Below are 27,417 nucleotides of genomic sequence, written 5' to 3' on the forward strand. Positions count from 1 at the left end.
CACATCCAAATCTTTCGTATTGGAATTTATGCTCCATTGTGGATGGCCTAAGCACCATTGTGGATGCTCTAAATTCTCTATTTCAGCTATACGTGCAAATAATTAAACAATACTAATAAAATTATTTAAAAAATAATCTAAACTTATTTTTCAAATATTTTCTTTAAAAACACTATCGATAAATTTAAGGAAAACACATGAGAATTTATGCTCTCTCTTCATAAAAAAAGTTACTATCATATTTTCGTTTTGTTCCATCACTTGAAATTAGTTCTATATTAAAAATATGAAGTTTACATATATCAAAATACTACTCCCTTCGTCAAATTAATTTTGAGCAAATTAAGAAATGTGTTAAATTATTAAATAAAATAGGAGAGTGAAATTAAGTACAGAGAGTAACGTAGAAAAGTGAATAAAATAAGAGTGATTAGACGTTTGTTTTTATTAATAAAAAAATGAATCAACTTGGTTAGGAATACGACTCAACTTTAAGTCGGAGGAAACTAATTAGGTAGATCTCACTTTTAAGCGATACTATTACTACTCTATTAATAGTTTTTCTCTCTCTTTTACTCTATTCATTTCGCATTCAAATTCATGTCGTCCACCAACGAGGACACCATGAAAAATGGTTTCACTTTGGATCCATTCAAAATCAATCTCATTTTCATTCATAAAACTATTTTATTTATTTTTATGTTGCTCATTTGTTTTTTTTCCAAATATCTCTATATTCCATTTTATCGATTTTAATTATAAAAAAAAAATCAAATCCACAAATAAGACTATTTATATAAAGATAACACACAAAAACTTTTTTTTCTTTCCTCCACTTTATGGATTCCAATATTAAATGTAGGACTAATTCAGTTATTAATACTCCCAAATCCACCATTTACAACTCTTTCTGATTTTCATCGTCGAATTGAATTCCATATCCATATAGATTTTATTGTTTCATGCTTTTATATAAGTCAACCATGTACACTATAGTACGGAAACTCCAGATATTAATACCCCATGCGCACCCAAAGAGGAATCAATTAATAATCAAAACAATAATTTAACACGCTACTACTTTTACTGGTATTATTTTAAGAAGACTTGAAAGTGAAATATCCATAACAAAATGACACCATTGAATATTCAGCCGGGTCACTTATCATTTTCTATATAAAAATGATACACTTCTCAATCATGAAAACTTTGTGATAGTTACTGTTATAATATCCATCTCTATTGAGTTCGTTTTACAATGCTAAAAGTTTGCAGTATTAACGAAATCTGACGATATTTTTTTGACATCTCACTGATATTTTCCGGAATAATAGTAATTATTTCCAAATCATGTCGCAAATTTTTGTTTTCATTTTTTTTAAATTTGTGTCGAACTAAAATAAAATATTTATTTATAGACAGGCTGAGTAGTTACGTTGAGGACTGGATAGTACCATAGGGCGAAGTAATTAATTTTAACGGTACAATTCCAACACTCCAAAATTGACTATATCATCAAATTTGACATGAAAATTATTATTTTAGGGGAATGTTTTGAGACTTAATAGTGACAGGTCAGTTATATGAATGGGTATACTTAAAATTAAGGCGAATATTCCAACCACAAGCTGTGTACAAAATGTGTTCTGATGTGGAAGCATTATCCCTACATTGTACCTAATATCAAATTAATTATTAGTACAACTCATGTACGGATTATATAGCTAGTAAGAGCACACATAATGGATATGCTTTTTTTTTTTTTTTTTTTTTTTTTTTTTTTTCTGTTTTCACATCAATATTTTACCTACATAGCTTATCTCCCTATAATGAAAGCGCTTATCTCAAGGCCTATCCCACTTCTCATTTCATTTTCACATTATCATTATTTATATATTTCATTTTTAATTGTTAATATCAAATAAATTGAGATAAATAGTAAACAAAAATAAATCCAGCACAAAACTAATTATAAAAACACATGTGTACGTAGTTTATAAAAAAAACTTTTACATAAAATAGAAAAAAACCAATAGAGTAAGAATGAAGGGTGAATATAAATAATGAGATATGAAGGTACATATAGAGAATAAAAAATAATGTTTATCCTTAAGAAACACTTCTAAGTAGGAGTACTAATATGCCGATTTCACTTCTAACTAACATTAGTGTTACATTCTTTACCAATCCCGGATTTAATCATTCACCAAATGACCTAATTTCAGTCCGTTCAATATTAATCTTATTTTCATTTATAAAAATATTTTACTTAGTTTTATCTACTTATCTCTTTCTTTCCCCCACTTATATATGTCTACTTATCTCTCTATTTAATTATTAAAAACAATATTATCCACAAATAAGACCATTTTGTGCACAGATATAATAACACACAACTTTTTACTCGTTTCTTCCACTGTATCAACCCCGTTATTAAATGCAGGATACATTCCGTTATTAAACGGAGTCCTACGATTTGTACATAAATAGCAGATCACCTCCGTACGGAATCCCAAACAGCTCCTCCACTTTTGCATGACTCTTTCCCCCAATTTTCAACACTTTCTCAACTTTCATCGACCAATTCAATCCAATTCAATTCGATTCCATCTCTATAAACACTGAAAAAGCATGGCAGGCTTCTCGCTGAAGCGCCGCGTGGCGTCAATTTTCCGGCGGAGAGCATCTCGGCCGCAGCGCCGCCGCCGCCGCCTCTGCAGGCTGATCGGGTGGGGCGCGCGAAGGCTCGGGTGGAGAGCGAAGGGGGTGGAGAGGGATCCGATGCTGGAGAAGGCCTCGGCGGTGCCGAAGGGGCAGATGGCGGTGTACGTGGGGCAGAGCGACGGCGAGTTCGAGCGGATTTTGGTGCCGGTGGTGTATTTCAACCACCCGTTGTTTGGGGATTTGTTGAAGGAGTCCGAAAACGAGTTCGGGTTCAATCAGCCGGGCGGGTTAACGATACCCTGTCGGATCTCGGAGTTTGAGCGTGTTCAGACCCGGATTAAGTCGGGTCGCCCTACCCGGATGTGGAAGAGTCTCAGATTTTGAATTTGATGATGTCTGACTATTCAGATTTGTAATTAACTTACCTATCTTAATTTTAAAAAAGCTTTTCCCCATTTCTTTTTCTGGTCCTGGTAAACGCTCAAATGATGGGATAAAATTTATTACTACTATTTATTATTTTATCCTAAAAATATGTTGTTTTGTGTTAATTCCCTTTGTTTAGTAGGATGAGGATTCAAATTACTAAAGACAAGCACATAACTATTAATCTCTCACATAAAAATCATACACTCTACTTAATTTCGCATGTTTGACTGGCCAAATATCGATTAATAGATTAGATAGACAATGTAGCATTATATAGACATGTAACATGTTTATTGATTACGATACTGACACTGACACATTAATATTTCTTGATTTGGTTTTGATATTTGCATCTGCTGACATTCTTCCCTATGATCAGATGGCGGTGAAATTCTCTGTGTCCAGCAAGGAGATTCTATGGACTCGGCTCTAATTACATCTCTTTCAAGTTTTTTGAGTTAAAAAAAGCTCAAGCCAACGTATAGACAAAACCAATGCATACGGGACATATAGGGGTGATGCATCTTAGAGCATCCACAATAGTTAGACTAGGCCGATTTTTTTTTTTTTAAAATTATTTCTAATTTATATTTACAATTAATTGCACTTCATTTTTAAATATTTGATAAACACCAACAATTAAAATGAATTAATCATAATTTTCAGTTTATTTGCTGGGCTAGGGCATTGGTTAAGCTATTGTTAGGTTGTTGCTTGGCTAGGGCAGTAGCTAGTCTATGGGAAGGGCATGATGATGTGGCGGGAGGAGTTTTTGGTTGGGCTATTGTTAGTCCGTTGATATTGTGGATGCTCTTATAGGAGTGGACTAGCAACAAGCTAGCAATAGCCTAGTCCAGCCAAAAACTTCTCCTGCTACATCATCATACCCTTCCAACAGCTTAGCCAATGCCCTAGCCTAACAATAGCCCCGCTAATGTCCTAGACCAACGAATATAAATGACAAATTCGAAATTAAACTAGACAAAGTGGAGAAAGTTTAAACATAATTCAATAAAATAAAAACATACTATAATTAAAAAAACGTCTACTACAATTAAAAAAAAAAGTTCCATCTTCAAGCTTGAACATGTGCCTCGTCGGAGTCCTCTCCACCATCCCCGGCAACGGGCTCATCGTCGTCGACACTCATCCCCCTCCTCCCACTCTCAGTCCTCCTTCCCGCCGGCTGAGGAGTTAGTTCCCTGATCGGAGAAACACCCAACTCCTCCATCGAAAAAGTGTCTTCGCCGGTGTAGTCAGTGATCAGTGGGGTAGGATCATCCGCTCCATCAGTCAACCCATCTAAGCTGGGCCGATAGACATTGTCCCCAAACAGCGATTGAGGGGTTACCGGTGTACCGGCTCCGGCGTTGCCACCGCTGCCGTCCATGCCTCCACCATGCCGCCTATCCCGCCGAAACCCCAAGGGAACCCCCGAAGAACCCGAGAAATCCACCCATACCGCCACCCATGTTGTCACCCATACCGCCACTCATGTTGTCGCCCATGCCGCCACCTGGGTTCCCCCATCCGTATATCTCATGCCGCTGGCGTTTCCTCCTCGTCTGCTGCCGCTGGGGCACGGCGTTTGTGATTCGCCAGTGTTGGCGCTGTCGTGATTCATTTTATCTAGAGAGAATGAAAGAGGAGGAAAAGATACCCGTTAAAAAAATAAGTGGTGTGAATAAAATGAAATGTAAGGAACTGTATATAAAGAGTTGAAACAATAAATTAATTATAAAAATATAAGCGCAGCTCGTCCACGTTCGTGAGCTGGGGCATTTTTTTCATCCTCTAGGCTAGCCTATCGCAATAGCGGACTGGCCGAGCGCCTAGCCGCACGCCGGTTGCTAGGACGTCGGCTAGTCCACTATTGTGGATGCTCTTAATGCCAAGAGCGGCGAGAAAAGTGTGGATATCAATGTTTTATATCATCTCATGGTCGATCTGAAATATTGGAAACAAAATTGCCTTCTAAGGATTTGTGCCAAGTTGGGAACTAGAAAAGAAAAGACTTATTTGCCGTAAATTAGAAGCTTGTGCCACGTTACTGGTTAGAGCTTTTCGTTTATTGTTTAAAAATAGTACTTCCTCCGTCCCACAAAAGATATCACACTTGTGGGACGGCACGGGATTTTAGGAGGTTTTATATTGTGTGTTAAATGGAGAGAGAAAATATAATTTTTATATTCATGTGAGAGAGAACTTTTTCCAAAAATGGAAACGTGACATCTTTTGTGGGACAAACTAAAAAGGAAAGTGTGACATCTTTTGTGGGACGAAGGGAGTACTAGTTTCTTATAAAGTTTGTATCAAACAAAACTGATTGGTTCGTATGTTTGAGAACCATGTTTTAGTGAATTCTTAGGGTCCTATAAATGACTGCTCAAATAGCCTATGTTTTGCGCTTGCTATCTTGCAGAAAGAGAATTTTAGTCGTCGTGTGTGTGTTTATTTTTACTTTTTTCAAAAAACTACTGAATCTGAACGATGTGTGTGTTACTGCTGCCTGAAACACAAAACCAAACAACTGAGACAAGTAGAAATAATCTAACAAAAAGTGACAGAAACCCCAAAAAAAAGTCATCAATTATCAAACAAAATGGTAATGGAAGCCTCATGACATAGAAATACAACTATCAAGAAAACTGGGACAAAATAATCAGAATACCAAAACTAAATAGCTATGCAGAACTGGGAAGCACTAGACCAAAATAGCACAAGATGGATATAGTTCATTTTATACTTTCTAAGAGGGCCAAAAAAAGCATACCAACATAGTATCACAAGTAGCATGAAGATGACCACAAACCTAATCTGCATAAGTAACTGAAATGGAGCTTTCTTTGATTATGCACACTTAAGTTATGTTTCACTTTCTCAGCCTACAACTGCAAAGACCATGATAATTGAAGTAAACTGTGACTAAGAGTTATGGCAGCTATAGTATTAGTAGCAAAATTCAACACATCCCTTCTCATAACATGACAACTTCAAATAAATCCACCCCACCCCATATCTGCATATGAAATCGAATAAACAAGAAACAGTATCCCAATTCCAGATAGGTACATGAACAACTTTGATCAATGCTTTGATGCAGGTCAGACACTAAGGAACAAAGCCCAGCAACCAAAAGAGCTTCTTAGTCGTCGGATCATGGATATTATCTTTATATGACAAAATCAAGATATGTGATAAAAGATAATAGAAGGGAGTGAACAAAACAGTTCATAAAACAATCATATGAATCAAAATGAACAAGAATAGAACGACCCAACCGCACAATTCATGGAAAAATAGAAACTGTATCAATGTGAGCTCTTCTTGCCATCTACATAGTAACTAAGATACCATTGAACAAACTTCTTCAATCCAGTACGCAGATCCGTTGTAGGCTTATAGCCAAGCTCCGTCTCAGCCAAGCTTATGTTAGCATGTGTAAACGGCACATCACCATTCCTTGGCAACTTCATGACCAGCCTCTTTGCCTTCACCTTAAGCAACTTCTCCAAAATGCTCACAAGATCCCCCACAGGCACAGGAGACGTGTTCCCCAAATTATAAACGCGCAATTGAGCTTTCCCCTTCTTCTTGCCACCACTTCCAGTACTCTTCTCTGCGGTATCCAGAGCAGCTAAACACCCCTTCACTATATCGTCAATGTAGGTGAAATCCCTCGCCACAGTGCCATGATTAGTCGCCTCGAAGATCGGAATAGACTTCCCTTTCAAGATATCCTTGGTAAAGAAGAAGTAAGCCATGTCCGGCCTGCCCCAAGGCCCATAAACCGTGAAAAACCTCAACGCTGTCAGCGAAAGCCCATATATGTGGTTATACGTGTGTGCAATCTCCTCACCGGCCTTCTTAGTAGCTGCATACAAACTAGCAGGCTGATCAGTCCTATCCCTCTCGGAAAAGGGCACCTTTGTGTTCAGTCCATACACCGAACTACTCGATGCCCAAACTATAGCAGGCTGAGGATTCGCATTCTTGCAAAACTCGAGCATACTAACAAGGCCAGCAATGTTACTGTGCACATACGAGTTAGGATTCTTCATGGCAAAACGCACGCCAGCCTGCGCTGCCAGATGCATAACATGAGTAAATGGCACGATATCGAACAGCTTAGCTAACAATGCACCATCATTGATATCCCCCTCCACAATGTACACCCCACTGCGCTCCAGCATCGCCTGCCTCGCCCTCTTAAGCGAAGGATCATAATAACTATTGAAATTATCAAGCCCCAAAACGCCATCGCCTCGCCTCTTAAGGGCGGCCGAGACGTGAGTGCCTACAAAACCAGCAGCCCCTGTGACCAACACAGACATACCATGTTTCGACCTAGGTTTAGCAGACTGTCTAACCCTTTTCTCGAAACTAGGGCCTGCATATGAGCTAGTAAGGGACCTTCTAGAACGATCTGAGGGGGCGGGGTTCGATGAAGACGGTGATCTATAAAAGAATACGAACATCATCCCAATAAATACTAAAGACCAAAAAGCAAGCTTAGCTATTGAAGATTGCAGCCGCAGCCGATTGTAAGGAGGCTTCTCCATCTTGAATTTCCCAGGGGTTGATGGGCTCTCAATGTGCTTCATCTCTGACACTCTCCACTGAAAATTTCTTCAAAATATTCTCACTTCGGAATTCACCACTTCTTTTGCCGCCCTAATCTACAGAATTCCCCCAAATAAATTAACCGGGGGCGATGAAAATTCGATCTTTTGCTTCTTCCCCCCACTCTCTCCGATGAATGTGGTAACAGAGATTTGGGGGAAAAAGAAGAATCAACTAGGGTTTCTGTAAATTAGGAGCAATAGGGTGTTAGTGATGTGGAATCAGATTTGTTGAAGAGATATGGGTACTCTTCGAAGATCTTTTCTGGGTTTATTAAATGAAGAAAAGAAAATTTGGATTTTTATAGAGAGAAAGATATGTGAGTGTGTTGAAAGATAAGAATACTGGGATTTGCAGTAGGGGGAATGATTTGGCTTCAGATTCAGTGTTTAGTTAGAGTGGACTAATAATTTAATTAATGGGTTAATTAATCATGATTAGTAAAGTTAATGCATTTTGGACTATGGTATCTATCCCATTCAATGAATGAATCCTTAATTGATGTTTCTTTCAAATTCGAAAAAAACTTCTAATTAGGGTTTTGCTGTTTTACATTTATCAAGTCTAATAATTGAGATTTTGTTATTTTTAAAAAAATAATTAAGATTACGTGGTAGATTACGAATGTTTTAATCGGATGCTAAGTATTTGAAATCTCAATCTATGAAAGGAAGATTTTTTATGTAAATAAAGTACTACCTCTGTCCTGAAAATTTGATACAGTTTACTATATCATATTTCAGTCCGTTCCTGAAAATTTGATATACTTCATTTTTACCATTTTTGGTAGTGGACCCCATATTCCACTAACTCATTCCTACTCACATTTTATTATAAAACTAATACTTTAAAAGTAGGATCCACATCCCACCAACTTTTTCAACTCACTTTCCATTACATTTCTTAAAACTCGTGTCGGGTCAAAGTGTAGCAAATTTTGGGGGACGAAGGTAGTACTTATTAAGAGCGTCCACAGTCAATATATACGTACTCCTTGTTAAGTCAAATGAGTGTGAGAGATTGTGGGGAATGGAAATTTTGACGGCCTCTCATTATCATTAAAACATTGTTAGTCAATATATTGCATATTTTAATACTAGTTTAATGTTACAAGGACAAGCCAAAGTGACCATACTGTTTCTAAATGAGTTTTAACAAAATGGCACCTATTTTATTAGATTTAAATAAGTACATTTTTACTAATCGTAACTCAGTTGGAAATCCAAAAATCACATACAATAAGAAAGTAATGTTTGTTAAATTAAATTCAAACCAATTATGGCCATGTTCCAATAGAAATGTATCTACAATTAACTGTTTGACTAACAATTCGGCTAAGCAACTAAATATGTTGGTCGGTATTAAATGGTGGTGGAATCATAATTAGAATATGACAACATGAGAAAGGTGACCGATTCCTTTCTTCACCTAGAAATTTATGCGTAATTGCTAAGTGATAAACTCAAATTAACTAAATGCGACCATTTCCTAATATTTACATTCAAAAATTAGGCATTGCAAATTGCAAACCCTAGCAAGTTGCAATGCTATGCATAATGCATTATTTTTTAAATTATTTTTGCTGTGACTTCAATTAGTCCTACATTATTTTTGCAATACTATGCTTTATCTTTTTTTCCTAATTATAATTTGACCGGTGCCAACATAAATTTTTGACTGAATTAGAACTAATTTAAATATAAATTGCTAATAAATTGAATCCCCTTTCCATTAAAGTCATTTAACCATATAGTACTATGCATTTATATCCATCATAACTGGCACTGGAAGTGGAAAAATATTCAAATTTTCGCTTGGTCGGCTATACAAGAAATTTTTGACTGAATTAGAACTAATTTAAATATAAATTGCTAATAAATTGAATTCCCTTTCCATTAAAGTCATTTAACCATATAGTACTATGGCATTTATATCATCATAACTGACACTGGACAAACAAATAAAGTGGAAAAATATTCAAAATATTCAAGGACAAGGGAATAGTACGAAAGATACATGGTCGGTAAACCAGGGATCGCTCGGAGGTGCAACAAGCAACGTCAATCCGATGTCGGATTATGAGGTAACATTTAATTCACGTCGAATATGCATGTTTATGTGAATATTTGATGTGTGTTCTATAGATCTATGTTTATTGCATGAAATTGGAATCGAATGCATAATCACCTAAATAGATCCGTTAAGGACCTGTTTGTTTTCCGTGTCTTCCGATGCGGTAGTCCCAACAATTGGTATCAGAGTCAATTTTTAGGCTCTGATTATGTATTTTATTAATTGAATTTTTCGAAAATTGTAGTGTAAAAACTTGGGATTTTCGAAAATAATGCAATACATGTTATATGTTTATAATATGTGTTGCATCTATGTTTTTCTTGATTTTCTTTTCGGATCTATGATATGATGTTCTAGATCGATGATTGAATATTGAGATTATTGGATTTAAATCCTAAGTTCTCCAAAATATTCTAGATCTATGATGAACAACATTAGATCTATATATTCTAAGTAATATATACTAGATTATATGTTTGTTGATTACATATATGTATGTGTTTAAGTGAATATGTGTTTGAATCAAGAAATAAAGTGGTCCATGATTGAATACTTGGATCGATGAAAGAATATTATGAATCTTGAATTTTATTCGAGTTTTTCACAAGAATATTCGATATCTAACCAAGTATTCGTAGATCTATAGTTTTATGTTCTTTATATGCAAGAACAATTTAAATTGCTAATAGCTAGATATTTAAATGTGCATATTTGATATGAACATAAAAGATTGTTACAAATTAAGAAACGGTTAATTAAGATTTGACCGCGATAAATCAAGTTAATTAAGTTGGAAACGACTAAAAGAACACAAGGATTTAAACCTAAGTGTGTTTGCGTTCCGGGCTGTCTTCATCGGGGATCCGACATCCAGATCCGGTGAGGAGAGGCAGCGGTGGCCTCGGCTGATCGGAGGAGACAACAGGCAGCAGCTCCGGCAGCGACTGCTTCGTCTTCGGACAGCAGCGCCGGACAGCCGTTGTGTTGTCGACGGGCAGCGGCTGCACAACCGATTGACAACAGCAGTGACCAGCTCCAGAGCTTGGCCGCTGCGACGTCGGACAGCAGCAGTGGCAGCGACAGCAACTCCATTGGGCAGCGGCAGCCCTGACTTCGGTTGGGGCAGCAGCCGCAGTGTTCCAGGCGACGTAGGGCAGGTGGTGTTGGAGATTTAGGGATTACAAGAAGGAATACAAGAAGAACTGAAACGGAAATTACAACGGAAAATTCGAAACTAATGAACTGTAAAAGGAAATAGCCGAGTCGAGGAGGCCTCTTTCCGCAAGACGAGATACGCCCTGGTAGTGCTCTTCGGATTGGCGTTTCGTCCTCAAATATAAAACGGCTACGTCTCTGATGAAGCAGCACCGCTATCAGCAGAGCTCCGGCGAACTGGATGGAGGAGATGGCAGAGCTTCGACGGAAGAACAATGCAGAGGGAGAAGGGAGTGTATGATGCAGAGTGTATTCTAGTTTTCTGATCTCGAGAATGCTAGAATGGCTAGCCTATTTATAGGCTCAGTCCACTGCAGGGGGTCAACGGCCATAATGGCCGTCATTAATGGGACCGTAACGGTCGTCGGTTACGAGCTGTAACGCTCGGGCGTTACGCGCTCAGAGCTAGAGAGGCTGAGTCTAGAAGCTTCTAGATTCATTCACGACGTGGACTAGGCCCAAAGAACAGCCCAAAGACCACCCAAAGACCAATTGCCAAGATCCAAGGACAAGGACAAGGACAAGGACAAGGACAAGGACACGGGCACGAGCACGAGCACGGGCGCGGGCTCGGGCTCGAGGCTCGAGGCTCGCGGCACGCGGCTCGCGGCGGGGCGGGCGGCGCGCGCGTGTGCGCGCGTGTGGGCTCTTACAGCTCATCTTAGTCCACTATAATTATTACATGTAATAATCCTTCTTATTAAATACTAGTTTAATAAGGTTGAAACTTTCAATGTGGGATAATTAACTCTCTTAATTATTCCCTAATCTCCTCTCGTAGCTCATTAAGTTTGCAATTTTTGCACAACTTTAAATAATTATTTCTCACTCACCGGGAATCGGATTTGAGAAAATAAATATACCACGGTCATCTACTCCGAACGTAGATCGACGCTATATCATTTAATTTTACTAAATTAAATGTCTCGTTGAAATTATAATTGGTCAAAGTCCATTGACCGGGCATAGATTCCAACAGGTGGGAACTGCAGTGGGAGCGTCACGGCGGCAACGCTGCAGTGACAACTGCTCTTTCTCCGGGCAGCGGCGACGCTCGCGGCAGTGGCAGCGGTGGTCAGCAGGCGGCGACGCTGCAGTCGGAGCAGCGCCGGCAGTCGCGAGAGGCGGCAGAAGTCGGGCGCGGCAGCAGCGGCTGCTGCGAGGCCCGTGGCGGCCCAAAATCTAATTAGGGTTTTGGGTTGCATCGTCTCGTCGTCTCGTTTTCGTGTTTTCGTTTCTTAGCGCACAAGTTATTTATAATTGTGGTTTAAAATCCTAAACCTAGAATAATTCTATAACTTGTGGTAAATTGGAATGATTAATTTGTTTAATCAAGATTCTAATTTAAAGAGAATTTTGTTGTCTTCTTTAAAAATTGTCAATTGGAATAATTAGTTCAAATAAATTGATTTAATTTGTTAATTAGTTGATTTTGATGGATTCTTTCCATCTAGATAATATCATGATAATTAACATAAGGAAATTCAATATTTGATTGATCTAATTTCTGGCTTTTCCATAATTGGATGGAATTTTAAAGAATATTCTCGCTATATGCTTTCATGTTTTATTTTAAGGTTTAATTGAAATTGTCTTAATTTTAATTGGTGTATTATAGAATTATTTCCTAGAAATATACCTTAGGAAAAGACATAAGTTTTTCAATTGTTTTAAACCTTAAAATTTTGAAAATTACATGTATAATAATTGGATGGATTTTAATTGGAATCTAATTCCTAGTTTGAATTTTGTCTTTAATATGATGTAGGTGAATTTTATTTCATCTAGATAACATCGGTTTAATTAAAGAAGTGAAAAATTCATTTGGCATTAACATGCTACTTAAATCCTAAATTATTAAAGTTTGAACTAGTTAATTGGATTTTAATTGGAATTCAATTCCTAGTTTAATTTGAATTTTATCTTTAATTTTGATGAAGGTGAATTTGTTTCATCTAGATAACATCAAATGTGATTTAAAGGTATGAAAATTCATAGAGCATTAATTTTGCTATTAAAATCCTTAATTATTTATTTAAGTTGAATTTTGTCCTTAATTTTGATGAAGACGAATTTTATTTCATCTAGAAAACATCATTTTGAATTAAAGATGTAATAAGATTCTTCTTGTCATGTGATTTTATGAAAGCTATGAGAAATTTAATTCTCAAATTTAATTGGTGTGTTTTAAATGAATTTAGTCTTAATTGGATAAATGCGGATTTATATATCAAAGTGGGCATTTTAAATTGAGACTTAGCTAATCTTTTATAATATACACCTAGACATTAATTTTAGGATAAGGATTGATTAATTCTATCTAAGTAAATCCTAATAGTATTAAAAGGTAATTCTAATAATCAAGATACGTTATTTTAACTAATAATGTATGATTGTTTAAGATTGGACTTAATGTCTAGATAATATTGTTTATGTAAAGATAGAATTTTAACTCTATCTATTTATTTTAGATGCTTAATTAAATGATCAAGTTTTGTCATTATGTTTATGTGAACCTTTTGTAAATGTGTTTACATGTTATGTTTTATTGATGAAAGATGAGTATTTAATTTGAGTTATGATTTTATTTGTTAAAATCTAGTTTAACTCATGCATCACCTATGTACTTATTGTCTTGCATGCATAGCTAGTACATGTTTAATTATTCTTTGAATGTGGATATCTGCCTTATCTGCTTAAGTGATAATTAAACTATTAAAACCACCAACAAGAAAATATGAAGCGATAATTACAACACGTTTGTATATGACCTCCATAAAATTGGTCTTAGTGCGAAGTAGTGACCGGCCTGTCTTTACAGGAGGAACATTACCAGTTCGTAAGTTTGGACTTCTCTAGATAAAGGTTATTAAAATTGTAAAATTAGTTTTTCAGTAATATCGTGACTGGTCTTTACCGGAGCAATATTGCTGCGAAATTATAAGGATTGTATTTTAATAATGCTTAGAGGGAGCTATAGGAGGAGGTGCTTGTCCGGTTCGACCTTTCTTTAGAGGAGTTCACGCACAAGTAAAGAATCCTTAGTGTTTAATTTTATGGTTATACGCTTTAGCATTGTTAGTCAGCCATGCCATTCTTATGGTCTCTGGACTATCTGTCGACATTGTGGCCAGTAAAAATAATGGATTTCTTGCATGAATATGACACGGCTTCCTAGTAGAAGAACGTTTGTGCTTGATTTTTGTGGATGTAAAATTGATGAATTGTTTTATGGTTATTTGCAATTCCTTGAAATTTTACATGTTTATATTATTGGTGTTTATTCTCAGCTTGAACGAAAGATGTTTACTACTTGGGAAGTTTATAGTGTGATCCTTAAATCAAAGGAACGCGATTCTGATTCTTATTTGGATTGGAAAAGGAGACTTGACATTGATCAGTTGGCTAGCGATTTGAGGTTGGTCCTCACTATGGATCGCCCCTCTGCTTATTACATATCAGACAAGGAAAAGGATGCTTGTGATCGATGGGATACCGCGAGCGGTCATGTCAAGAAGTTTTTGTTGGCCTCGGTCGGCAATGCTCTTGGCTGGATTGACAAGCCCGACAGGTCATTGATTGAAGAACCTAAATGGTTTGATGAAATGTCCACCAAGTGTCTCATGAGATCAGTGGTGAACATTTTGAGGAGAACGGTCTTGAAGGAGAACCAAAACATTAACGACTATGTCGTGGAAATGGTTGACGGTTTTGATAGACTCGAGGCGTTGGGTGGGAAAATAGGCCCAGAAACCCAACAACTCATGATTCTCGATGGACTTCCAAAGAGTCATGAGAAAGTTAAGAAAGAGATATTGGACAAGTTTTGGCCAACATCTCTTCTAGTACTCTCTAGCAAGCTCATTGAGGCACAAGTCCAGATAAAGAAGAAGGAGGGTGGGATGATCAATAACTCCACTAACCTAAGACGCAAGTCTGACATGGCAGAGAGTTTGAGCCAACCCAATGTGATTAGGACGAAGACATGATCCCAATCTAGCTATGACATTTATGTTTTGAACAATGAAAGTCTTATTTCAACAATGTAAACATAAAAGCAAAATAAGACTTTCATTGTTCAAAACATAAATGTCATAGCTAGATTGGGATCATGTCTTCCTCCTAATCACATTGGGTTGGCTCAAACTCTCTGCCATGTCAGACTTGCGTCTTAGGTCAGTGGAGTTATTGACCATCCCACCCTCCTTCTTCCTTATCTGGACTTGTGCCTCAATGAGCTTGCCAGAGAGTACTAGAAGAGATGTTGGCCAAAACTTGTCCATTATCTATTTCTTAACTTTCTCATAACTCTTTGGAAGTCCGTCGAGAATCATGAGTTGTTGGATTTCCGAGCCTATTTTCCCACCCAACGCCTCGAGTCTATCAAAACCGTCAACCATTTCCACGACATAGTCGTTAATGTTTTGGTTCTCCTTCAAGACCGTTCTCCTCAAAATGTTCACCACCGATCTCATGAGACACTTGGTGGACATTTCATCAAACCATTTAGGTTCTTCAATCAATGACATGTCGGGCTTGTCAATCCAACCAAGAGCATTGCCGACCGAGGCCAACAAAAACCTCTTGACATGACCGCTCGCGGTATCCCATCGATCACAAGCATCCTTTTCTTTGTCTGATATGTAATAAGCAGAGGGGTGATCCATAGTGAGGACTAACCTCAAATCGCTAGCCAACTGATCAATGTCAAGTCTCCTTTTCCAATCCAAATAAGAATCAGAATCGCGTTCCTTTGATTCAAGGATCACACTATAAACTTCCCAAGTAGTAAACATCTTTCGTTCAAGCTGAGAATAAACACCAATAATATAAACATGTAAAATTTCAAGGAATTGAAAATAACCACAAAACAATTCATCAATTTTACATCCACAAAATCAAGCACAAACGTTCTTCTACTAGGAAGCCGTGTCATATTCATGCAAGAAATCCATTATTTTTACTAGCCACAATGTCGACAGATAGTCCAGAGACCATAAGAATGGCATGACTGACTAACAATGCTAAAGCGTATAACCACAAAATTAAGCACTAAGGATTCTTTACTTGTGCGTGAACTCCTCTAAAGAAAGGTCGAACCGGACAAGCACCTCCTCTTATAGCTCCCTCTAAGCATTACTAAAATACAATCCTTATAATTTCGCAGCAATATTGCTCCGGTAAAGACCAGTCGCGATATTACTGAAAAACTAATTTTACGATTTTAATAACCTTTATCTAGAGAAGTCCAAACTTACGAACTGGTAATGTTCCTCCCGTAAAGACAGGCCGGTCACTACTTCGCACTAAGACCAATTTTATGGAGGTCATATACAAACGTGTTGTAATTATCGCTTCATATTTTCTTGTTGGTGGTTTTAATAGTTTAATTATCAATTAAGCAGATAAGGCAGGTATCCACATCCAAAGAATAATTAAACATGTACTAGCTATAAGTACATAGGCGATGCATGAGTTAAACTAGATTTTAACAAATAAAATCATAACTCAAATTAAATATCCATCATTCATCAATAAAACATGTCAACACAAATACACAAGGTTCACATAACCATAATGACGAAACTTGATCATTTAATTAAGCATCTAAAATAAATAGATAGAATTAAAATTCTATCTTCACATAAACAAGATTATCTAGACATTAAGTCCAATCTTAGACAATTATACATTATTAGTTAAAATAACGTATCTTGATTATTAGAATTACCTTTTAATACTATTATAGGATTTACTTAAATAGAATTAATCCATCTTTATCCTAAAATTAATATCTAGGTGTATATCATAAAAGATTAGCTAAGTCTTAATTTAAAACACTCACTTGGATACATAAATCCACACTTATCCAATTAAGACTAAATCCATTTAAAACACACCAATTAATTCGAGAATTAAAATTCTCATAGCTTTCATAAAATCACATGACAAGAAGAATTTTATTACATCTTCAATTCATAACGATGCTTTCTAGATGAAATAAAATTCACCTTCATCAAAATTAAAGACAAAAATTCAACTTAAATAAATAATTTAGGATTTTAATAGCAAAATTAATCCTCTATGAATTTCTCATACCTTTAAATCAATGTGATGTTATCTAGATGAAACAAACTCACGTTCATCAAAATTAGAGATGAAATTCAAATTTTAAACTAGGAATTGAATTTCCAATTAAAATCCAATTAACTATTTCAAGCTTTAATAATATAGGATTTTAGTAGCATGTCAATGCCAAATGAATTTCTCGCTTCTTTAGCTAAACTGGTGTTATCTAGATGAAATAAAATTCACCTTACATCAAAATTAAAGATAAAATTCAAACTAGGAATAAGATTCCAATTAAAATCCATCCAATTATTAATTATATAATTTTTGAAATTTTAAGGTTTTAAACAATTGAAAAACTTATGTTTTTTCCTTAGGTATATTTCTAGGAAATAATTCCATTATACACTAATTAAAATAAAGACAACTTCTGTGACATCCCTAACCCAAAACATGCATCAATTTGCATATCGATATGCATTCATTTATCATTGCATATATATAATGTTATTTACATAATTATATGTTATATGTGTACAAGCATGTATATGTATGTGTACGTGACCTTAAATAGCTAATTTAAGTGTGTGCATATATGTAATAATGCGTGTGTGTGCATGGAAATATATAGTATTACATGGAAATATAGTATTACATGGGAAATGATAGTATCCTAAATTAATATAATATAATATAAATAAGAGTAGTAACATGTGTATATTTGCATGGGATAATATATTAATAGTATTCATGTACGTATTTATATATATAAATTTAGATATGTACATGTTTTTGGATAAACTAAGGTTGGTATACATTAAATAAATAAATGTGTACGTGGCCTAGCAAATGAGAATTTTTATGTATTACTTTATGGCCTAATTTTTTACCAAGTTACACGTTTCTAATACTTCTTTTATACGTGTTTTTCTTATAAAATACAAAATAAATATAAGGTGAGTCACTAGTTTTGCCGTATCATGACTATATAGTATATAAATATTCTTTATTTTTGAAGAGAATTAGAATTTCGAAAGAAAGAGAGATAGAGTAAGGTACGTCATACATATACTTATATTAGAACGACACGAAGGTTATCTAGGATTTAGAAGTAACAACTATATATAATCTGGAAGCAATAAACAACGAGCCTTCTCGAGCTTTTGAGTAGTTTATCTATCGTAATCAGGTGTGTATAAATCACACTTTTAATTTTACATGCGTTATATGATTAATTACTATGTGTTAAATTGAAGTGGATAATTGGATTATACGATGTGATACTGATATGATATGTGTTTAATTGTGATCATGTGGATATATGCTTGGTGCAATAAATATACTAATAGTATATTAAATTGGAATTATTGAGTGGGATATGATATGGACATGTGATTGGTGTAATAGATATGTTTTGCATGTGGTATTGGAATTAATTGAATCATTTGATTAAAGAGGATCTGTGATAGTCATGTCTTGGATCTGAAATCATAGTGGACATATTGGAACCTTCGGGTAAATCATATTGGGACCTTCGGGTTAAATCATATTGGGACCTACAGGTCAATTCACAGTGGGACCTACGGGTCAAATCATAGTGGGACCTTCGGGTCAAATCATAGTGGCATATTGGAAATTCCGGGCAGATACCAGGCTTGAACTGTCACAGAATAATAAACTAAACAGAGTGGCATATGCATATTTATATGGAATTATTTTAATATTTGTTGATTATTGTTTTATATATTGATTAAAGAATATGTTTGATTGTTGGGCTGTGGAATTAAGGGTAAGGTTTATATGCACTGAGTTGTGGCTCATATAAACCACTAATATTTTTCAGGAATAAGATATCAATGATGCGTGGGTTGATGTGAGTTACAGTTATTATAAGGGTCGGCGGCTGACGCGTTTTTAGCAACCTTCTCCTTCTCATCATTTCTGCATGTAGATAAATGTATAGTATATAGAGTGGTGAGAGGGTCCCACTATAGGTTAAGAATATTTTGAAATATGTACTTGATATAATATGTGGATTTTATGTAGTTGACATGTGGATTATTTATTTTAAAATTTTAATTTATTTATAGTAAGTGCATAACTCATAAGGGTTGGGGTGTGACAATTTAGGTAGTATCAGAGCAGGGATAGAATCCCGCTGTGACATGACATTCATAAATATCATATGATACATATTAGTTATAAGTTGCACATGCATTTGAATTATCATAAACATTTGTCACCGAGGAGAGAAGGGTTAGTCGTCCTACATTGTCCATTAATTATAGAGTGCATTTCATTCTCATGTTGCATCATATGGGGATTACCCAGGAGTATATGGACCAATGATGAGGTAAAGAGGTAGAAAATTTAAATAGCTCGGAAAGGTAGAAGTTGTTGATTCTATGGGACTAATCTGACTGAGGCTGAGATATAGTTAAAAGTGATAGAATCGGTGTTCAATCAGATGAGTTGTATATCACAAGAAGGTTTTGATTATAGGGTATATCTTCTTTGAAGCAATACTTACTCTTGGTGGGAAACAGTCCCACAAGCTATGATACAACCTCTGGTATTCAGTTCAGACGATTTTTCTAGAGAACTCAATGCTAAATATATACAAAAAAGTGTATTGTGATAAGAAGCAGAGAAGGTTTTTTCTTTAATCAATGAACTATGTTTGTTGATTATGAGCTGACATTATCTCAATATACACGGTTTTCTAGAGAACGTGTTGCGAGTTAATTCAATTGAGCTGCCAGCGGATATTGATTCTCTTGTTCATACACAAGTTTTGATATTATTATGGGTATAGATTGGTTTTCACTTCATCGAACCAAGTTAGCTTGTCAAGTAAAAGAAATGGTAATATAATCATCGAGGCGGGATCGAGTGGTATTTTACGGTAATCAATATATTGTTCCAGGTTTTCTTATATTATCTAGATCGGCTTTTTGATTTATTGAAGTGTAGATTTATCTGGGTTTTCATCTTATCACGAGATATATTTCTCTATTGAGCACTGCATTTATTTTTATTTCTACTTATCAACCGTCTTCATTAGAGTTTCAAGAATTTAAGAATCAGTTACAAGAGTTGTCTGGTAGGAGATTTATACGACCCAATGTTTCATCTTGGAGTGCACCAATATCATATTTGAAGAGGAAAGATTGCACATTGCGACTTTATATATTCTATTGAATGTTGAATCAAGTGACAGTGAAGAATAAATATCTATTACTGAGAATGGAAGACTTATTTGATCAATTACAAGAGTCTCTCAACCATTACTGGAACGTCGGTATTTCATGTACGGCGAGATGAACTCTATTGCTAAGTTGAGTAAAGGTGAGTTTTTGCTAGAACAAGTGGTATTGTTGGGACACGTGGTGTCATGTCATGGAATAGAAGTGGATCTACAAAAGATTGAACTGATTTTCAAATAGAAATGTTTCTTGATTATTATTAAATTGATAATGAAGTTAGTACGACATAATTCTTCTTTTATATGGAGTGAAGCATATCAAAAGAGTTTTAATGAGTGGAAGTATTGGTTAAATATGTCACCTATTTTGGTTATCTCCGCAGGTACAAGATATTATGTTATTTATAGTGATGCGCTGAAACATGGATTTGGTTATCTTTTGACTTAATGGAAATTTTATTGCTTATGCGTAGTAATAATCGCAAGCACATAAAGTTTCTTATTCTGTTCAAAATCTGTTATTAGTGGCATTATTTTGCTTTGAAGATTTGACATCATTATCTGCAGGAACGCGTATATGGTATTCTAGTGTCTTATATATTGATAGAGATCCGCGATTTACTATCTCAGTCTTGATAAAGTCTTTTTTGAGTTTCACCTCAGAAATGAGTCATGCGATACGAGCAAAAAGGTAAGTTGAGTCCTTGATGTGAATCAAATTGTAGTCCTTTATTGCATTAAGTTAACACACTTTTTAAGATGAAAAATGTACTCATTTTGATAAATTGTAGAAAAAAAGATCGAACTATAGGAGAGAGCGGAGAAAGAAAACATGGTCCGAATCTGAACAGTAATCAGCCCTTGAATATCAATTTCAAATGCTTCTACAAGTCCACCATTGCATTCACCTTCGAAAGAGTTTCGCGTGGATACCTTGCACGCCTCAATCAGAGTCCGGATAAAGAAGATATGGCTATTTTACGAAAACTGCGCAGTGCAGTGAAAAAACGCGACTGGGCCTATTTTTTCAGCCCAAACTATATAAAAAGCTAGGGCACGACTTCCTAGGTGACTTTTGGTGGCTGGAACGATTTTTTGGAATTACAATTCAATTCCAAATCTACATATTTTTCTAATACCAAACAACAAATTTGGAATTCAAGCTCCCAATTCCAATTCCATGAGTTGAATTCTGGGTACCAAACACAGCCTAATATTTTTCAGGAATAAGATATCAATGATGCGTTGGTTGATGTGAGTTACAGTTATTATAAGGGTCGGCGGCTGACGCGTTTTTAGCAACCTTCTCCTTCTCATCATTTCTGCATGTAGATAAATGTATAGTATATAGAGTGGTGAAAGGGTCCCACTACAGTTTAGAATATTTTGAAATATGTACATGATATAATATGTGGATTTTTATGTAGTTGACACGTGGATTATTTATTTTAAAATTTTAATTTATTTATGTAGTTCGCCAGCTGTATCATGAAATTAAAGTACCTATTTTATGCAAAATTTCTGATTACGGATGTCAGGCGCAGTTCACAACTCATGGACTAGCCTGAATAAAATTACTATCTGATTAGCCTGCACCCGATTAGTCTGCAATCCGGGTAGGATTTTGGAGAATATTTTGGAGAACTTAGGATTTAAATCCAATAATCTCAATATTCAATCATCGATCTAGAACATCATATCATAGATCCGAAAATAAAATCAAGAATATTTTGGAGAACTTAGGATTTAAATCCAATAATCTCAATATTCAATCATCGATCTAGAACATCATATCATAGATCCGAAAATAAAATCAAGAAAAACATAGATCCAAACCATATTGCATTATTTTTGAAAGTTCTTACTGTAACGCCCTGCTTTTTCGAACCCTAATTTTTTTTGTGACGTGGAAATTTTGCATTAAATGCTTTTAATGCTATGATATGTGAAATTAAATGATGAGTGGTTTATTGCAATATTCTTGTGACCTAATTGCGATTTTGAGTTGAGATCGAGTTGAATAGTCAAACATGTGGAATATGTGACGTGGCTATTGAATAGTCAATATTGTGGAAAATATGACGTGGCCGTGGAATGGTCAAAGTCATTTGAAAATGTGAAGTGGAGATGATTTTCGAAAATGTGGATATTGTGATGTGGGAAGAAATAATATTTGTGGTGAATTATTTTCCTAAGGGATGAGTGAGAATTAAATAGGAGCATTTTATTTAATCATGTGGAATTTTCGACCCTCTCCTATTTATTGGAAAGAAATCCTATTTTTCTTGGATTTAATTATTGCTTGAGATAATTATTCAAATTAAATCCAAAGTCCGATTATTCCTTTATTTCATGAAAATTTTGAAAACCCTATGTTGGTCTAGAGGGATTTTTCGAAAATCCTTATATTATGGGAGAAGAGAATTTATTATTATATTATTTGATCCCTTGTTTATTCTCTTCCATAATTAAATTCAAATATCCTAGAATATCTTGTCAAATCTAAGGAGATCCTACCATATCCTAATTAAATTAGGATATTCAAATAAATTCCTTTTGAAAGGGTCAACTACACGCCACTTTCCTTTTAAATTGGGGAAATCTATTATTATTTTTATTGCTCCGTGATATTTTATTCTACTCCGTGAAATATTCAAATTAAATCATAGGCTAAATTAATAGCCTAGAATTCGAATTCCCTATTATTACTCCTCAAATATTCGGCCACTTCAACAAACAAATCTTCCATATCTCTTCCAAATCTTTATTTATTTAATTATTGGAGTATATCTTGCACTCTATAAATAAGAGGAGAGAAATCAAAACCCTAGCACTACAGAAACCGTCCCCCACTCTCCCAAAAAAATCTCGACATCTCTCTCTCCCCACTCTCTCTCAAATTTTTATTCAACTTTCTCCATTAATTCTTCATCTTGTGGAGAAGAATTGAAGCTGCAATTCAAGAATTCATTGAAGAATCAAGATTTTACTTGTTTCTACCGTTTGTTTTTGCAAGAAAAGGTACTTCTATTATTAATCTTTTCTTCCTCTACCGATTAATCGGTATTTCTGAGTCCACATGCATTTAGAACGAGTGAAGGGGGAAATTAATCGGTGAATTTGTATGCATGTGTTGGTGTGACCGTGTGTGTGTGTGTGCACGCCTCGGTAGGCGTGTACGTGTGGTTGTGTGTGTTGTGTGTGGGAAGCACTCATGCGTGACACGATTTGATGATAAATCTGGAGTTGTTGTGTGATAAAAACGATATGATAATCGTACTTTGATTCTGATTGTTGATTTTGGAAATAATCGAAGGGAAAAGGGAAACGTGAGATCATGCATAATTTTAATCTATGATTTGAGACTTATTTGAAAAATATGAACTAAAGGTGATAGTTCGCGTTCCCGGTGGGATATCAAGAAGAAGTGCATTTTTGTTGAACTCGAAAGAAATCGAGGTGGGCTTTATTCTAAACTCTCTTCTATGTGCAAATTTATGATGTTGGAGAAATAAGGGTGGATTGAACTGTTATGCCATGCCTATAAATTATTTTGGATATTGTGATTGCCTGATGCCTAGATTGTGAGTACGCTCCATTAGGCTACAGCGGCTATAAAAACGAATTCGGGTTTGAGTAGGGCCGCAAACCCTATCAGGCTAGTGTACACGTTGGGATCGGGAGCCGTCCTTGCTAGTCGGCCGATCTCGTGGGCGAAAAGTGTGGCCACACTTTCGTCGCACTATGAAATGATGATTGATGAGAAAATGGGAGGTATTATTTGACTGGCCAGTCCATGATATATTTTTGTGATACTCGATGCTTATCTTTAAATAAATGCAAAACCTCGAGTTCACTATGGTAAGGGTGGCATAACTATAAAATGTTTTGGCATGAGTCCACTGAGTATGTTTAAAATACTCAGCCCTGCATGTGTTTTCCCTATGTGCAGGTTGAGCGGCGATGGGCGGTCGGTGGTGTTGAGAAGATTGATTCGAATAAAATGGATGTTTGAAACTATAAGTGTAGTCGTGTCTTCATACATGGCTCCGCTTTCTCTTGATATGCTTCCGCTGAATATTTTTGGAAAACTTATTATTTTTTTTGGTTATGGTGAACTTAATTCTTTGTTTTGGAATGAGGGGAATTATTGCGTTTTGTTGGAATTATGCTAAACCTTTGACTTTTGAGCCTAATCTATTAAGTCTTGATTCTCGTAAGTTAGCCGTTGACTTATTGCCTTGATCTTCATTAATTGCTAGGGTAAATCTCTTTAATTGAAACCCTAGTCTCTGTTCTTGTTGTTTTTAAGTTCGCCTAAGTAGCAGTCGCTGTATTTGTTATACCCTAGAAATGCCGGGCTGTTACACTTACACTATAATTTTCGAAAAACTCAATTAATCAAATGCATAATCAGAGCCTAAAAATTTGCTCTGATACCAATTGTTGGGACTACCGCAACGGAAGACACGAAAAACAAACAAATCCTTAACGGATCTATTTAGGTGATTATGCATTCGATTCCAATTTCATGCAATAAACATAGATCTATAGATATAACATCAAATAAACACATAATCATGCATATTTGATGTAGATTCGATTGTTACCTCTTGATCCATCATTGGATTGACGTTGCTAGCTGCACCACCCGGAGATCCTTGGTTTATCGACCACGAATCTTCCGTACTATTCCCTTGTCCTTGATCATCCATCCGTGTGGGCGGATCTTGGATAATCAACAAATAGCTTTGAAGAGATCTAGGAAAACCAAACACAAAACACGAGATTGCCTCGATCTAATCCTATGAATTATGATTGATCAAGAACAAAACAAGAACCCTAAATCTCCCATGTGCTAGGCACGAAATCGAGCCAAGAGGGTGAGAGAGAGACCTCAAGAATGGCGGCTAGGGTTAGGGTTAGGGTTTAGTGTGTGTTGTGTATTGTGTATTGTGTAGTGTGCTAGGGTTTCCCATACTCCTCACTATTTATAATAGACTTAATGGGCTAGTAAGGGGATCCATGGAATGATTTAGGTGTTGGGCTCACCCATTAGATAATTAACTAATTAAATCAAATGACCCATGATTTAATATATTATCAATGGAATATTATTTTGTTCCACTAAAGAATAATATTGCACTCCCACCTAAATCACCAAATTACAAATAACTTGGGTCCATTTTATTTTATAATATTTCTCGCGTTTAAGATTATCTTGATCCATCAATTTAATTCTTTTGTGTGTTATGTGACTAGAATTAAATTAATTCTCCAAAGAGTTTTTCTAGTTTGAAACTTTATTCGTGGAATAAATTCCAACTGCACAGTTTTCTGAATAATAAATTCCTTTTTCAAACACCTCTTGGGGATCACCCCTTAGGGATTTAATCATACCACTCTGGGCACGCGAATTCTATGAAATAATATCTCAATACCTTCATGTTATTCAATTACTAAGACCCAAGATATCATGAACTTGAGTTACATACAAACTCTCACATATTGATAAGTCAAAGTGGCGTATGACTGAATAAACAATATTGATATTAATTCCATAGACTAGAAAATACTAAAATTTCTTAAATATATTCTTACAGTAGATAGCAATAAAGAATACATTTCATATTAGATCCTTTCAGTGCTTTACCACACCAGTGTTACTAATCTCGTCTTAGGTAAGAGAGAATTATCACAAACACCGCAACCGTACCAATAGGTAGCCAAAGTCTATCTAGGTTGTGAATACGTTTTTCTTCTTACTAGATCTGGCCAAGTCCCCTACTGGAAAACTCATGAGGAGATTCATCGAATTTCCCTACTTGACCTTCTTAGTAAAAAGCCTTAGAATTGTTTATCATATTTCAATAATAAACCATTATATTATATTATTTATTCTCATAATTAGGTAAACAAGTGGACGTGGCATTTCTCGTATACATGCACAAGCTGACTGTACAAAGGCATGTACGCTCGAAGCATCTTTTAGTATACAAACCCCAACAATCTCCCACTTATACTCAAAGAATGCTTTCGAGTATACCTACCGCTTTATTGGCCTTGTGCTACACATTCACACACATTTTCTCTCACTTATACTCAAAGCAGGCTTTGGCCACTATGTACTCAAAACTATAATTCTTTAAAAGAATCTACCAACATAGTTTTCTAGAGTACATAAAACGGAAGGAGCGAGAATTAAGTGAGATTTTCGATCTACTCACTCTCTCTCTCACTCCAACCGCCTCACTCCTCAAACCCACGATTTAATTTCGTCTCCCCTAATTCCCCCCATTTCCAAACCCTAGCCGCTACTCCAAGCCACCGGAAATCAACCCAAACTTCGATTTTCACCGTTAAATCAACGTTCCGCCGCTGTTTCGCAGTTGAAGACTCAATCCCTTCGCGCGCGGCCGTCAATTTCCAGTCGACAACAAGGTAGGTGTTAAAAGTTCCATTTTTTGTTAATGGACACTTTGAATCGCCGATTTTCACAAACCTTGGGTTGATTTTTCATGATTTTTACAAATAGTGTGTTTATATTTCCGTAAATCATAAAATCGCTGTCTTTTTTGTCAGGGTTTTGTCCATTGTTGAAGTTTGTAATTAATTACTGCTTTATAACTGTGTAATGGTGGATTTTGTAGACTACATCTTGTTATTTTTAATTGATTGTTGGTTTGTCTGACAGAATAACCATAACGAAAAGAGGCAGACAATCTAATACCCAAAACACCCAAAATGCAGGTGAGCAATATCATGTCTTTTCCATTTGTAGTATTCAAGAAGTTATACCTTATTCAAGCCAATTGTTTATATGAATTTTGTGTGTTAAGCTACTGGAATTGTGTCCCTTGAAGTTGTGCATTATTTGTTGGTTTTTTTACATTATATAGCACTCTGTTGCATTTTTCCATTTGTAAGCATTGAGCAGTTGTTCATTATAGTAGATTGTGGTGTTAGAGTTTGTATACTAGAAATCACCTTTCGAGTGATTGAATACTGTTAAAACTCTTATTTTATATTCTAATTAAATAAACAGATTATTTTTGTCATAATATTGTTATGTTTTACATTTAATGGATTTTTATTACATGTTTAAATGTATGAGTAACTTAACAAAGTCTAAGTCTTTG

The 27,417-nt window shown here is 35.6% G+C and overlaps 2 protein-coding genes and 1 long non-coding RNA gene across 3 annotated transcripts; 2 read left to right on the plus strand and 1 right to left on the minus strand.

The window, feature by feature from the left end:
• Positions 1 to 2,451: 2,451 nt before the first annotated feature.
• LOC125202271 (auxin-responsive protein SAUR36-like) lies at positions 2,452 to 3,124 on the plus strand. The gene has a single exon (XM_048100643.1). It carries the CDS (start codon positions 2,632 to 2,634, stop codon positions 3,046 to 3,048), a length of 417 nt encoding a protein of 138 aa, XP_047956600.1. The 5' UTR covers positions 2,452 to 2,631; the 3' UTR covers positions 3,049 to 3,124.
• Positions 3,125 to 6,270: 3,146 nt separating this feature from the next.
• LOC125201976 (UDP-glucuronate 4-epimerase 3-like) lies at positions 6,271 to 8,073 on the minus strand. Its single transcript, XM_048100286.1, has one exon. The coding sequence runs from the start codon at positions 7,695 to 7,697 to the stop codon at positions 6,405 to 6,407; it is 1,293 nt and encodes a 430-aa protein (XP_047956243.1). The 5' UTR covers positions 7,698 to 8,073; the 3' UTR covers positions 6,271 to 6,404.
• A 15,194-nt stretch (positions 8,074 to 23,267) lies between these two features.
• LOC125209359 lies at positions 23,268 to 24,262 on the plus strand. Its single transcript, XR_007174317.1, has 3 exons — positions 23,268 to 23,299; positions 23,669 to 23,737; positions 24,231 to 24,262. It is a non-coding gene; the product is annotated as an uncharacterized LOC125209359 (long non-coding RNA).
• The last annotated feature ends 3,155 nt before the right edge of the window (positions 24,263 to 27,417 follow it).

Source organism: Salvia hispanica, chromosome 1 (genome assembly GCF_023119035.1).
Source record: "Salvia hispanica cultivar TCC Black 2014 chromosome 1, UniMelb_Shisp_WGS_1.0, whole genome shotgun sequence".
Taxonomy (NCBI): domain Eukaryota; kingdom Viridiplantae; phylum Streptophyta; class Magnoliopsida; order Lamiales; family Lamiaceae; genus Salvia; species Salvia hispanica.

Coding starts and splice junctions, on each gene's coding strand:
- LOC125202271 (XM_048100643.1), top strand. CDS start 2,632: ATGGCAGGCTTCTCGCTGAAGCGCCGCGTGGCGTCAATTTTCCGGCGG.
- LOC125201976 (XM_048100286.1), bottom strand. CDS start 7,697: ATGAAGCACATTGAGAGCCCATCAACCCCTGGGAAATTCAAGATGGAG.